At 38.4% G+C, this 13,609-nt stretch overlaps 1 protein-coding gene and 1 pseudogene across 1 annotated transcript; one reads left to right on the top strand and one right to left on the bottom strand.

Moving 5' to 3' along the window:
- Positions 1-2,940: 2,940 nt before the first annotated feature.
- LOC111373432 lies at positions 2,941-6,072 on the top strand (annotated as a pseudogene).
- A 1,404-nt stretch (positions 6,073-7,476) lies between these two features.
- LOC111373430 (pectinesterase inhibitor 1-like) lies at positions 7,477-7,941 on the bottom strand. The gene has a single exon (XM_022995967.1). It carries the CDS (start codon positions 7,939-7,941, stop codon positions 7,477-7,479), a length of 465 nt encoding a protein of 154 aa, XP_022851735.1.
- Positions 7,942-13,609: the final 5,668 nt, after the last annotated feature.

The raw sequence follows: 13,609 nt of genomic DNA, 5'->3' as shown, positions 1-13,609 counted from the left end.
CCTCGGAGTAATTCCTTCCATAGCTGCAACATCACAGGAGGGTCCTTCTATTGTGGCTACTAATGTTGCAGAATTAGGCTTGCATACAACAATGAATGATATTGAAATGATGGAGATAAGATCAATTGGGGTTAGGTGATTGGGAGAGATTGAAGGAAGAGATAGGGTTTTTATTTTTTATTTTCATTTTTAATAATTTCTTTATATTAAAATTATAAAGTTACAATTTTACCCTTGCCTTAATTGGTTAAAATTATTAGATTGTTTAATTTTCGAGGTCAACTAACAGTTTTTGGGTCAAACTAACGGAAAGCGTCAATCTGGACTTGAACAGAGAATTTTTTAAAGGTTTGGTACTCACGGTGACACAAACTAAAGGTTTGGACAAAGTCTGCTAATAAACGAAATGTTTGATACCTTGGCTGCAATTTTCCCTAAAAACAATTTCCACTCTCCTTTTCCGCTTTCTATTTTCTCTCATCTTACTCTTTCTATCAACTCCCACAGACGACATGGCTCTCCTCCCTCTTTTCCCATGGCGCAGCCTTGCACCACTGTCGCAAGATAGTATAGCATCGTAAAGTGTAACCTCGCAAGATAGCATTGTAAAATACCATCACCACATGACAGCGCAACCTCGTTACATCGCCCATCTCTGCCCACGACGTCGTTTTCCCCCCTTGAAGCGGTACTGCAGCCACTCATAGATCTCCCATTATTCATCGTTAACGCAAGGGCCACCGCTTAGAACCAGTTCAGAATGGACTATGTCACCTTGCTCGCAGCGGCACGTGGTTTTGAGATGATTTTTGGGCATGAAGGATGGCGGGCACGCCAGATTTAGTTGATTTTAATTGGTTGGTGGCGGTGGTTGTTTCCATGATTTGGTAATGTTGGAGTAGTTTTATTGGCGATGCTATTGGTGGATTTGGTGCTGCTGCTGATGATGGATTTGGAGGTGGCGATGGTGATGACAATGCATTTAGCAATAGTGTTGGCAATAGTGATGATCATGGCCATGACAGTGATCTAGTGGTGGGGCCGTAGTTGTTGTAGTGAGTGGTTGCTTGTGACCAATTATTCAATTGATCATGACCAATAAATTGGTAAATTTGTGTCAAATAAATAATAAGTGACCTAAAAATATGATCGTGACTTATATTTTATTAGATTGTGATTGATAAATAATTTGTGACCAATTAATTTGATATTTTATAATTATAAAATAAGCTGTGACTTGTAAAATTTGTGATTTATGAGCAAGGAATAATACATGACCTATAAAATTTTGATTTGTGATCGTAAAATAATTTTTTTACTTATAATTTTTTTGTTTTGTGATTAAAAATTAATTTTTGACCAATTAATTCGATAATTTGTAACCAAAATATATAAAATTACGACGTTAATATAATTAATTAATTATTTCATAAATAAAATTTAATAATGTTTGATTTTTGAAATTTAAATTTTGTTTCTTAGTTTTGAAATGAGTTATAGTTAATCTCTTAGATATGAATTTTTCTAAAGAAAAATTCTTGAGACAGTAGGGTAAATATCATTTGTAGTCACTTAACTTTTAGAAGATTCTCAATTGTGTCCTTATATTTTAATTTTGAAACTAAATTTAAGATTAATGATCAAATTGAAATAAATTGAAGTCTAGGATTTAGAAACGAATTAAAATTTATCCTCTATATTGCTATTCAACCGCGTGCAACTTTGCAAGTACTATAGTTTACCTGTCGTTTTAATTATTAGAAAAACCCTAAAAATTTACCAAACTCAAACCTTAAAATTGCATAGTATGGAAGAGTCAAAGCTTGACTGGCTAAATCATATTTTAGGCTTGGCTAATATATATAAAGAAATATATTCTGCATAAAAAAGTTTCCCACAAACTTTTGTACAGGAAAATATCTGGTATAAATATATGCAAATTTTCTAATGTTCATAAGAAGAATAAAAAATATACAGAGAAATTGACGAAAAATAAGTCAATTTCAACAAATTTATGAATACCTTTCAAATTTATAAATGAATTTTTCTAAAATTTACATACACTTATTTTAAACATTAACCAATTAACGTGTAACGCACGTTCACCCATTAGTATTAAAAAAAGATTGCAGACTTTGTAGGGTAATACCCCTTATGCTGCAAGAAGCATAAAAAATATACGAAATAAGATTGAAACTAACTGAATCTAAAGAGATACTAATAATGCACGACTCTACTATTTTTTTTTGGTGTTAATATGTATTTAACTATTATACTTGTAATTTATTCGTAGTTTTGAAAAGTTATGGAAATGTATTTACAATTTTTTTGTTATTTTACGTCTTCTTTTTATATTTAATTAAAGAGAATGACAAATTTGCCATTTAATTGCCAAAAAGGAAGTAACGACGAATTTTGCTACATAAAAGATTGCGATGGATTATGCTGAAAAGGTTGATGATAGATTTCCACGTTTTCGATTACTCACTAAAGTTTCAAATGTCGAGTTTTGGTAATTGAATTTTGAAAAATATTGTACATTACTCACTGAACTTTGAAAAATATTATACATTACTCACTGCAAATTTGATATTTTTCAAAGTTTAACAGTTACGCTAATGAATAACGTACGGTATATTCTAACGTTTAGCAGCCAAAACTCGACCTTTTAAATTTCAATGAGAAATCTAAGATATAGATATAAGTTTAATAAGCAATTGAAGACATTACTTAAATTTAGTGATTAAAACTCGATATTTTAAAATTTAATAACCAATCAAAGATATGGACCAAAGTTCAGTGATCATTGGAATAATTAACTCAGTAAAAGCATGAAGAACTAAAATGAAATTTCACTCAAAATTTGGTGACCTCCATTGTAATTTGAACGTATAAAAAATATCTCACCAAAAGTCTCGCTCCCTCTCTCTATAATAGTTTGTTTTCTATTGATCAAAAAATTCATTTTATTCTTGGATCTAAAAATAATGGCGGAGGATAAGTACAATCTGAAAAATCCAGCGGTGAAGAGGATTTTGCAGGAGGTCAAAGAGATGCATTCCAATCCTTCCGATGATTTTATGAGCCTACCTCTCGAGGTTTATTTTTAGAATAAATTTTAATTCAGTTACCTAAACCGCTCACGTAATTGATTTTTTTTTTTATTTAAAAACAATTTCAATTCCGTTTCCTAAAGCTGACTTCAATTACATTTCCTTAAATGCCTTTTTAATTGAATTGTTTTGAATGGAATTCAGTTAATTGTCTGCTGTCGAAGATATTTATGATTTTATTAGGGGTTTTATATTAAAAAATAATTTCCATTTCATACCTAATCTGCCTCTTTAATTGGTTTATATATAATTGTATTCAGCTAAATTTCTGTAATGGAAAATATTTCTGATTTATTTGAGGCGGTTTATTTAAAAAATAATTTTAATTCCATTTTCTAAACTGCCTTCTTTATTTGTTTTATTCATGATCATGTTCAGCTAATTTTTGTGATGGAAAATATCTCTGAATTTTTTTTTAGAGGGTTTCTTGATGGATATGAACGATGAATTTTATTTTTGAGATGTAGTGGAATCCCTAAAATGACGTTGGAAACATTTATTTTCATCTATTATTTTTCCAGTGTTCTTATTGATCGTATTCACCATAAATGTGAATATGGGATGTGTTCTTTTTTAATTTCTTATCTGAAATAGTGAAATTTATTTTGTATTTTGGGATGACGAGTAAGCGAATGGAATTATCTAATGTTGAAATTCTTTTGGTTTGAGTATTGTGTATGGTTTTTACTTATTAACATATGTGATAGCTCAAGTTATTTAATCTTTTCTCTTAACTTGTGTGAAAATTTTTAAGTTTGGAAACTTAAAACCATGTAGAAGATTCATTCCTTTCTGTTTGATTTTACTGGTGAACAAGGTGCAGCCTTGTGTCTAAATTATAAAATGAAATGCTGTGCTGTTTTTGTCATGTTGAAGCAAGTAATTTTACTCTCAATTGGCTTCTTTATTTTTATTTTTTATATTTTTTGTGAATTATGCTACAACAATCTGAACTCAGGCCCCAAAATTTTGTTTTCAGGAAAACATATTTGAATGGCAATTTGCAATTAGGGGACCCCAAGATTCGGAGTTTGAGGGAGGAATATATCATGGAAGGATCCAGTTGCCTGCTGAATATCCTTTCAAGCCTCCTTCATTTGTGCTGTTGACGGTAATGCTCCATTTCTCAAGTAGCTCACTGTTTGAGTTCTTGGAATTTCAACAAGGATGTGTAGTAAAAGATTATAGTTTACTCCTTCTAAGAGTTACTATGAAATTTGAATTGATATTGACAGAAATTTGCTAATGTAATTTGGATTTCCCCTTTACAGCCAAATGGTCGATTTGAAACTCAAACCAAGATATGCTTGAGCATTTCAAGTCATCATCCTGAGCACTGGCAACCATCTTGGAGTGGTTACTTTTCTTCTCAAGCTATTTTCATGTTTCCAGTGATTCTAGCCCATTACTAGATAAAGTTATCTGTTTTATCTTATTACGAGATGTATTTAAATCATCTTTATGTCTTTTGTATGATATTCCATATGCATTTGCGGCATCTTCATAACTCCTACAAGCAACTATACTAAGCCCATGTTTGGTCCCCACTTTCTCAAACTCATTTTCAACCATGCATTTTTATAGGACTTACAATTTTTGTCAACTTTTCAAACCACACATTTCATTACTTTTATCAAAATCTACTATAAATATAAATTTTAGCTAAAACAAACTGAGGCTAAATGTTGAGAGAATTGTAATATAAATGAGCGTAAAATATCCAATGAGAGTATGTTGCACTTATTATGCCTTTTTGCATATACAACACTCTCGAAGAGGTCATCTATTTAGAGTCCTTTCACGAGTACGTAAAATTTTTCAAGCAATGTGTTAGAGACTGTTGATTCTCACAGTATTGGGTACTATTTTGCAGTTTTTACATACTTAAAACTATAACATCAAAGTTACTTGATCTCAAGAGAGAATGGATAGGTTTTTAAGTTATTCTACAAGAATAAGAGAGGGAGAGAAATTAAGACATGGGCTGCTTTAAAATCAAGTACTAGAATGGAGCATGTTCTTTGCCATCATCTTTGCTATTAACCAATAATTGCTCCGTGAGTACACCTATTTTTATTTTCTATGTGATAAACAAAAATTTATGATACCAGTCAATATGGATGGTTTTGGCAGTCCGGACTGCTTTGGTAGCTCTAATTGCATTTCTGCCCACCAACCCAAACGGTGCACTGGGATCATTGGACTATCCAAAGGAAGTAAGGCGGTCTCTAGCAATTAAATCTCGTGAAGCTAGCCCAAAGTTTGGGTCTTCTGAACGCCAAAAGCTTATTGACGAGGTTTGTCATCTCCTACTTTTCCTGAATTTATACATTATATGCGAGCCCAATACTTATTATTTTTTGTACAGATTCACGAATATATGCTAAGCAGGGTACCTGCAATTCCTCAAGAAAACACTACAAACGCTTCTGAAGTTCCAAATGATAACAATGAGCGTGAAAATCAAGAGAGTGCTCGAAATGCATCTTTAGATCATTGAGGCAGTAGATGATGGTAACGTTGAAGAAGCAAATGAAACATCTTCAAATGGAAATACTGTTCAGACATCACAACCTGCACCTGTAGCGTACTCAACCGAGCAGCAGCTGGTGCATAAGCCAGAAGCCGGACATTCCAAGCTGGCTGATGACCGCTTCTTCACATTTGCAGCTGTTGGGCTTACCGTTGCCATAGTTGTTCTTCTTTTGAAGAAGTTTATGAAAGCTAACGGGTATGGAACTGTCTTCATGGATGAGTCGTGAACCACGGTAAATAGGAGTTGAATATGCATAAAGGCAGTAGATGTAAAAAAGTGGAAGGGATATTCATACTCCAAATTGCGTTGAGAACGAAAAATTATGTAATCTAGGTTATTCAGTATCTTATTTCATTTTAATTTCAAAACATGGACACATATATGCATAACTTTCTTTTTTCGACTGAGAAATATTGTAGAGGATGAAAAACGATGTATTCATGTAGTACAAAAACTATAAAGATCTTATAATCGCTTCTCACAATTATGTATCCTGTTTGTATCCATTGACCTGGTCGAAATGTTGTAGGTTGAATGTAAGTTAACTTGAACTTGATGGACATCGATTGTCATCGCCTTTTTCTAGTATAAATATATACCTATAACTTTTCTACTGCCTACATCAACATTAACCAAAGCTAGAAAACATTTTTTCAGAACCTGTCCAAGCCAAATTGTAACGAATCGACACGCTTTTCTACACAATTTTGGAAACAAAAAGAAATTTTAGTTGTGCTCAAATCTTGGAAGGTTATGAATCAATTGATAGGTCAATACTAATGTCTTGATTTCAAGTGAGGTGTGGGAAAACCTAAAAGAAAATTCATTTGTATAGAAATGGATTCACAGAAACAATACAGAATACTCAGATGAGGGTAGGTCTCATGTAAATAAAATAGTGCCAAAAAAAAGAAAAAAGAAATTCCCCCATTTGTTGTGTATTTTGTGAACCGCTCCTCTATACACATAGCAGGTTTAAAAACCCGACTACAATCCATGCCCATTGAAGCTTCCGAACTTCAAATTTTGCCATCCTTCAGTAGGATGCCACCCTCGAAATCCCAAATTCTTCTCCAACAATCACTGTTGAGACTGTAAACCATTAGAGTTTCATTGAGAGGATAGCAAATGACTTCTACAACCATGCAATAATCTCAATCAGAAGCGAGCACATAACAAAAGAACCTTGCAATCACTCGATTCTACTTTTAAGTTACTCATTTTTTCATCGTTCAAACTTACTTTTTATACTGACAAATCTTGCTTATATAAAAGTAAAACAATAGTCCTTACTAACTTTCTGCACATCCAGCATGCCTTGCTGAGAAAACGTTGTTTGACAACCATATTGATATTGGATATAGCTCAATAATACTGTTGCACTTCACAGATTGATCCCAAGCCAAGTTCTAACTTCCACATTTTCTATAGAAATTTTTGTAGCTTGTCAAAGGGGTCGAGAGAGAAAAGAGAGAGAACTAAATGACGATAAAATAAATTTTTTTCTTTCTTTTTTATCCTGATGCAAAACGATGCCGAAAGAAATCATTGGGATTCCAATTTCCAACTCACTCGTTTACAGAAGAAATAAAAATTATAGATGGTTTCACTGAAAAATGGCGTCCTTTAGGTCGAAAATGTGAACAGTAGATTCTAATAGTATAACTTCCTTCTTATTTCCTATAAGCTTCTTGATGATGTTCTCACACTAATGAGAACAGCTCAAAATTTTGTACATCTTTAACTAAACGATGAAAATAAATAAATCCTAGAATTGCAAATTTAAACACCATTATGCAATTTTCATGAAATGGATTTGTTCATCGATCAATCTTGAAGGAGGGAAGCAATGGCAAGAGAATTGCTAGTCATGTTAGTCAACTTCTCGGCATAATCCGATAGAGGAGAAGTCGTGGCCGTACTGGAGAGTTCGTCTTCACAGTCTCCGACATCTGTTATAACGGCGCTGAGCATGGTATTAAGAGTTCCTATATCACGTTCAGGTAAGGCATTAATTGCTTTCTCAAAATTGGACATAACTGCGTCGTAATTGTCTTTGCAATCGCGAATAATAGAGGCTACCTGAGGAGGAACTCCGGGCATGTTGGAAATTTTTTTCGCCATGGACAATGCGAACTTTGTTAATTCGGAGCAAGCTTTAACTGACACTTCAAGCACAGAAAATTGATCAGTTTTGTCATCTAAGAGGGGTACGACAGTGCCAAGACAGAGAGAAGGGTGGTCAGTTGAATCACAAATTTTCATGACTTTAGGATCGACATTTTTCGCCATGGACAATGTCACGTCGATTGCATTGCGGTGTGCATGTGTATGTGGGGTTAAATATAAGAATAAGACGACCGATAAGACGATAAAGAAAAGTCCGTAGCAATCATGAGTCTCCATTTTGATTTTGCAAACACGGGAAAACATTCAACTTGTTTGAGTTTGAAAATTCCACAAAATAAGGATAAAATCACAATAAATTTGAAATTCTTTTATCTTTCTTGTTGCTCTATCTTACTCTCTCCCTTATGTATTTTATCAAAACCTTAGCCCTTCTAATTTTTTAAAATTTGTCTATAATTTCTCGACAAATTATCACATTCACTACAATTTCACTTCCTAATCAAATTTGCAATTAATTAGAATCTAAATTTGCATTTTCTCCTATCCTATTTATATATATATTGGAAACGGTCCGAGAAATTGGACTCGGGGGGGACTCTCGAGATCTCGGGAAATTAACAAAGAAAAATCGCACCAGGGACAATTTTGTCATTTGTCGTGACGGTTTCGGAATGGCTAAAATTTGGAAGGCTGATTGGAAACGGCTCGAGAAATTGGACTCGGGGCGGGGTCCCGAGATCTCGGGAAATTAAAAAAGGAAAACCGCACCAGGTGTAATTTTATCATTTGTCACGACGGTGTCGGAATAGACTGAAATTTGTCAGTCTATTGAAAACGGCCCGAGAAATTGGGCTCGGGGCGGAGTCCCGAGATCTCAGGAAATTATCAATGAAAAATCGCACCAGGGGCTATTTTGTCATTTTTCGCGTCAGTATCGGAATGGGCTGAAATTTTGTAGGTTGATTGGAAACCGCCCGAAAAATTGGGCTCGAGGTGGAATCTCGAGATCTCGGGAAATTAACAAAGAAAAGCCGCACTATGGGCAATTTTCTCATTTGTCGCGTCGGTGTTGGAACAGGCTGAAATTTGGTAGGTTTATTCGAAACGGCGCGAGAAATTGGACTCGTGGCGGAGTCCTGCGATCTTGGGAAACTAACGAAGAAAAACAGCACAAGCGGTAATTTTGTCATTAGCCGCAACGGTGTCGGAATGGGCCGAAATTTGGTAGGCTGATTGGAACGGCCCGAGAAATTGGACTCGGGGCGGAGTCCCGAAATCTCGGGAAATTAACAAAGAAAAATCGCACCAGGCACAATTTTGCCATTTGTCTTGACGGTGTCGGAATGGGCTGAAATTTTGCAAGCTGATTGGAAAAGGCTTGAGAAATTGGACTCGGGGCGGAGTCCCGAGATCTCGGGAAATTAACAAAGAAAAATCGCACAAGGGGCAATTTTGTCATTTTTCGAGACGGTGTCGGAATGGGCTGAAATTTGGCAGGCTGGTCGAAATTGCCCGAGAAATTGGACTCGGGGCGGAGTCCCGAGATCTCGAGAAATTAACAAAGAAAAATCGCACCAGGGCAATTTTGTCATTTGTAGCGACGGTGTCGGAATGGGCTTTAATTTGGTAGGCCTATTGGAAACGGCCCGAGAAATTTGACTCAGGGCGGAGTCCCGAGATCTCGAAAAATTAACAATGAAAAATCGCACCAGGGGTAATTTTGTCATTTGTCGCGATGGTGTCGGAATGGGCTGAAAATTGACAGGCTGATTGGAAATGGCCCGAGAAATTTGACTTGGGACGGAGTCCCGAGATCTTGAGAAATTAACAAAGAAAAATCGCACCTGGGCAATTTTGTCATTTGTCATGACGGTGTCGGAATGGGCTGAAATTTGGCAGGTTGATCTGAAACGGCCAGAGAAATTGGACTCGTGGATGAGTCCCGAGATCTCGGGAAATTAACAAAGAAAAACCATACCAAGGGCAATTTCGTCATTTGTCGCGACGGTGTCGGAATAGGCTGAAATTTGGCCGGTTGATTGGAAACGGCCTGAGAAATTGGCCTAGATCGTGGGAAATTAACAAGAAAAAATCACACCAGGGACAATTTTGTTATTTGTCGGGACGATGTTGGAATGGGCTGGAATTTGGCAGGCTGATTGGAAACGGCCCGAGAAATTTGACCTGTGGTGAAGACCCAAGATCTCGGGAAATTAACAAAAAAAATCGCACCAGGGGCAATTTTGTCATTTGTTGCGACTGTATCGGAATTGGCTGATTTTTTGGCAGGCTGATTGGAAACAGCTCGAGAAAATTGGACTCGGGGCGGAATTCCGAGATCTCGGGAAATTAACAAAGGAAAACCGCACCAGGGGTAATTTTGTCATTTGTCGCGACGGTGTCGGAATGGGCTGAAATTTGGCAAGCTGATTGAAAACAGCCCGAGAAATTGGGCTCGGGGCGGGGTCCCAAGATCTCGGGAAATTATCAAAGAAAAATCGCACCAGGGGCAATTTTGTCATTTGTCGCATCGGTGTCGGAATGGGCTGAAATTTAGTTGGCTGATTTGAAACGTCCCGAAAAATTGGGCTAGAGGTTGAATCCCGAGATCTCAGGAAATTAACAAAGAAATGCCGCACCATGGGCAATTTTGTCATTTGTCACGTCGGTGTATGAATGGGCTGAGATTTGGTTGGATGATTGGAAACGGCGCGAGAAATAGGATTCGTGGCGGAGTCCTAGGATCTCAGGAAATTAACAAAGAAAAATCGCACAAGGGGTGATTTTGTCATTAGTCCCGACGGTGTCGGAATGGGCCGAAATTTGACAGGCTGATTGGAAAGGGCCCGAGAAATTGGACTCGGGGCGGAGTCCCGAGATCTCGAGAAATTAACAAAGAAAAATTGCACAAGGGGCAATTTTGACATTTTTCGCGACGGTGTCGGAATGGGCTGAAATTTGGCAGGCTGATCAAAAACGGCTGGAGAAATTGGACTCAGGGCAGAGTCCCGAGATCTCGGGAAATTAATCTGCCCTGAGTCTCGGGAAATTAACAAAGAAAAACCGCACCGGGGACAATTTTGCCATTTGTCGCGACGGTGTCGGAATGGGCTGAAATTTGCAGGCAGATTGGAAAAGGCCCGAGAAATTGGACTCGGGGCGGAGTCCCGAGATCTCGGGAAATTAACAATGAAAAATCGCACCAGGGGCAATTTTGTCATTTTTCGCGACGGTGTCGGAATGGGCAGAAATTTGGTAGGTTGGTCGAAAACGGCCCGAAAAATTGGACACGGGGCGGAGTCCCGAGATCTCGAGAAATTAACAAAGAAAAACCGCAATAGGGCAATTTTGTCATTTGTCGCGACGGTGTCGGAGTGGGCTTAAATTTGGTGAGCTGATTGGAAATGGCCCGAGAAATTGGACTTAGGGCGGAGTCCCGAGATCTCGAGAAATTAACAAAGAAAAATCGTACCAGGTGCAATTTTGTCATTTGTTGCGATGGTGTCGGAATGGGCTTTAATTTGGTAGGCTGATTGGAAATGGTCCGAGAAATTGGACTCGGGAAATTAACAATGTAAAATCGCACCAGGGGTAATTTTGACATTTGTCGCGATAGCATTGGAATGGGCTGAAATTTGACAGGTTGATTGGAAACGGCCCGAGAAATTGGACTCGGGGCGGGGTCCGAGGTCTCCGAAAATTAAAATAGGAAAATCTTACCAGGGGTAATTTTATCATTTGTCGCGACGGTGTCGGAATGGACTGAAATTGGGCTCGGGGCAGAGTCCGAGATCTCGGGAAATTATCAATGAAAAATCGCACCAGGGGCAATTTTGTCATTTTTTGCGTCGGTGTCGGAATGGGCTGAAATTTTGCAGGCTGATTGGAAACCAGCCGAAAAATTGGGCTCGAGGTGGAATCCCAAGATCTCGGAAAATTAACAAAGAAAAGCCACACCATGGGCAATTTTCTCATTTGTCGCGTCGGTGTCGGAATGGGCTGAGATTTGGTAGGTTTATTGGAAACGGCGCGAGAAATTGGACTCGTGGAGGAGTCCTGAGATCTCGGGAAACTAACGAAGAAAAACCGCACAAGGGGCAATTTTGTCATTAGCCACAACGATGTCGAAATGGGCCGAAATTTGGTAAGCTGATTGGAAACGGCCCGAGAAATTGGACTCGGGGCGGAGTCCCGAGATCTCGGGAAATGAACAAAGAAAAATCGCACCAGGGACAATTTTGCCATTTGTCGCGACGGTGTCGGAATGGGCTTAAATTTGGAAAGCTAATTGGAAAAGGCCCGAGAAATTGGACTCGGGGCGGAGTTCGGAGATCTCGGGAAATTAACAAAGAAAAATCGCACCAGGGGCAATTTTGTCATTTTTCGCGACGGTGTCGGAATGGGCTGAAATTTGGCAGGCTGGTCGAAATTTCCCGAGAAATTGGACTCGGGGCGGAGTCCCAAGATCTCGAGAAATTAACAAAGAAAAACCGCACAGGGGCAATTTTGTCATTTGTCGCGATGGTGTCGGAATGGGCTTTAATTTGGTAGGCTGATTGGAAATGGTCCAAGAAATTTGACTCAGGTCGGAGTCCCGAGATCTCGGGAAATTAACGATGAAAAATCGCACCAGGGGTAATTTTATCATTTGTTGCGATGGCGTCGGAATGGGCTGAAATTTGACAGGCTGATTGGAAATGGCCCGAGAAATTGGACTCGGGGCGAAATCCCGAGATCTCGGGAAATTAACAAAGAAAAACCGCACCAGGGACAATTTTGCCTTTTTTCACGACAGTGTCGGAATGAGCTAAAATTTGGAAGCTTGATTGGAAACGGCCCGAGAAATTGGACTCGGGGCGGAGTCCCGAGATCTCGGGAAATTAATAAAGGAAAACTGCACCAGGGGAAATTTTGTCATTTGCCGCGTTGGTGTCGGAATGGGCTGAAATTTGGTAGGCTGATTTGAACGTCCCGAAAAAATTTCAGCCTATTCCATCACCGTCGCGACAAATGGAAAAATTGCCCCTGGTGCAGTTTTTTATTGTTAATTTCCCGAGATCTAGGTATTACGCCCCGAGTCCAATTTTGCGGGCCATTTCCAATCAACCAGTGAAATTTAAGCCTATTCCGACACCGTCGAGACAAATGACAAAATTGCCCCTGGTGCGATTTTTCTTTGTTAACTTCTCGAGATCTTGGGATTCTGCCCCGAGTCCAATTTCTCGGGCAGTTTCCAATCAGCTTGCCAAATTTCAGCCCATTCCGACACTGTCACGACAAAAGACAAAATTGCCCCATGTGCGGTTTTTCTTTGTTAATTTCTCAAGATCCCGGGGTTCCGCCCCGGGTCAAATTTCTGAGGCCGTTTCCAATCAAGCTGCATAATTTCAGCCCAATCCAGCACCGTCGCGACAAATGGCGAAATTGCCTCTGGTACGATTTTTCATTGTCAATTTCCCGAGATCTCGAGATTCCGCCCCGAGTCCAATTTCTCAACCGTTTCCAATCAGCCTGCCAAATTTAATCCCATTCCGACACCGTCCCGACAAATAACAAAATTGCCCTCGGTGCGATTTCTCTTTGTTAATTTCCCGAGATTTCGGGACTCCGCCCCGACTCCAATTTGTCGGGCAATTTCCAATCAGCTTGCCAAATTTCAGCCCATTCCGACACCGTCGCGACAAATGACAAAATTGCTCCTGGTGCAATTTTTCTTTGTTAATTTCCCGAGATCTCGGGATTCCGCCCCGAGTCCAATTTCTTGGGCCGTTTCCAATCAGCCTGCCAAATTTAATCCCATTCCCACACCGTCGTGACAAATGACAAAATT

This window comes from Olea europaea, unplaced genomic scaffold, assembly GCF_002742605.1.
Source record: "Olea europaea var. sylvestris unplaced genomic scaffold, O_europaea_v1 scaffold1132, whole genome shotgun sequence".
Lineage (NCBI taxonomy): Eukaryota > Viridiplantae > Streptophyta > Magnoliopsida > Lamiales > Oleaceae > Olea > Olea europaea.
The sequence above is the reverse complement of the archived record's forward strand: the minus strand, read 5'-3'. Positions and strand labels throughout refer to the sequence as shown.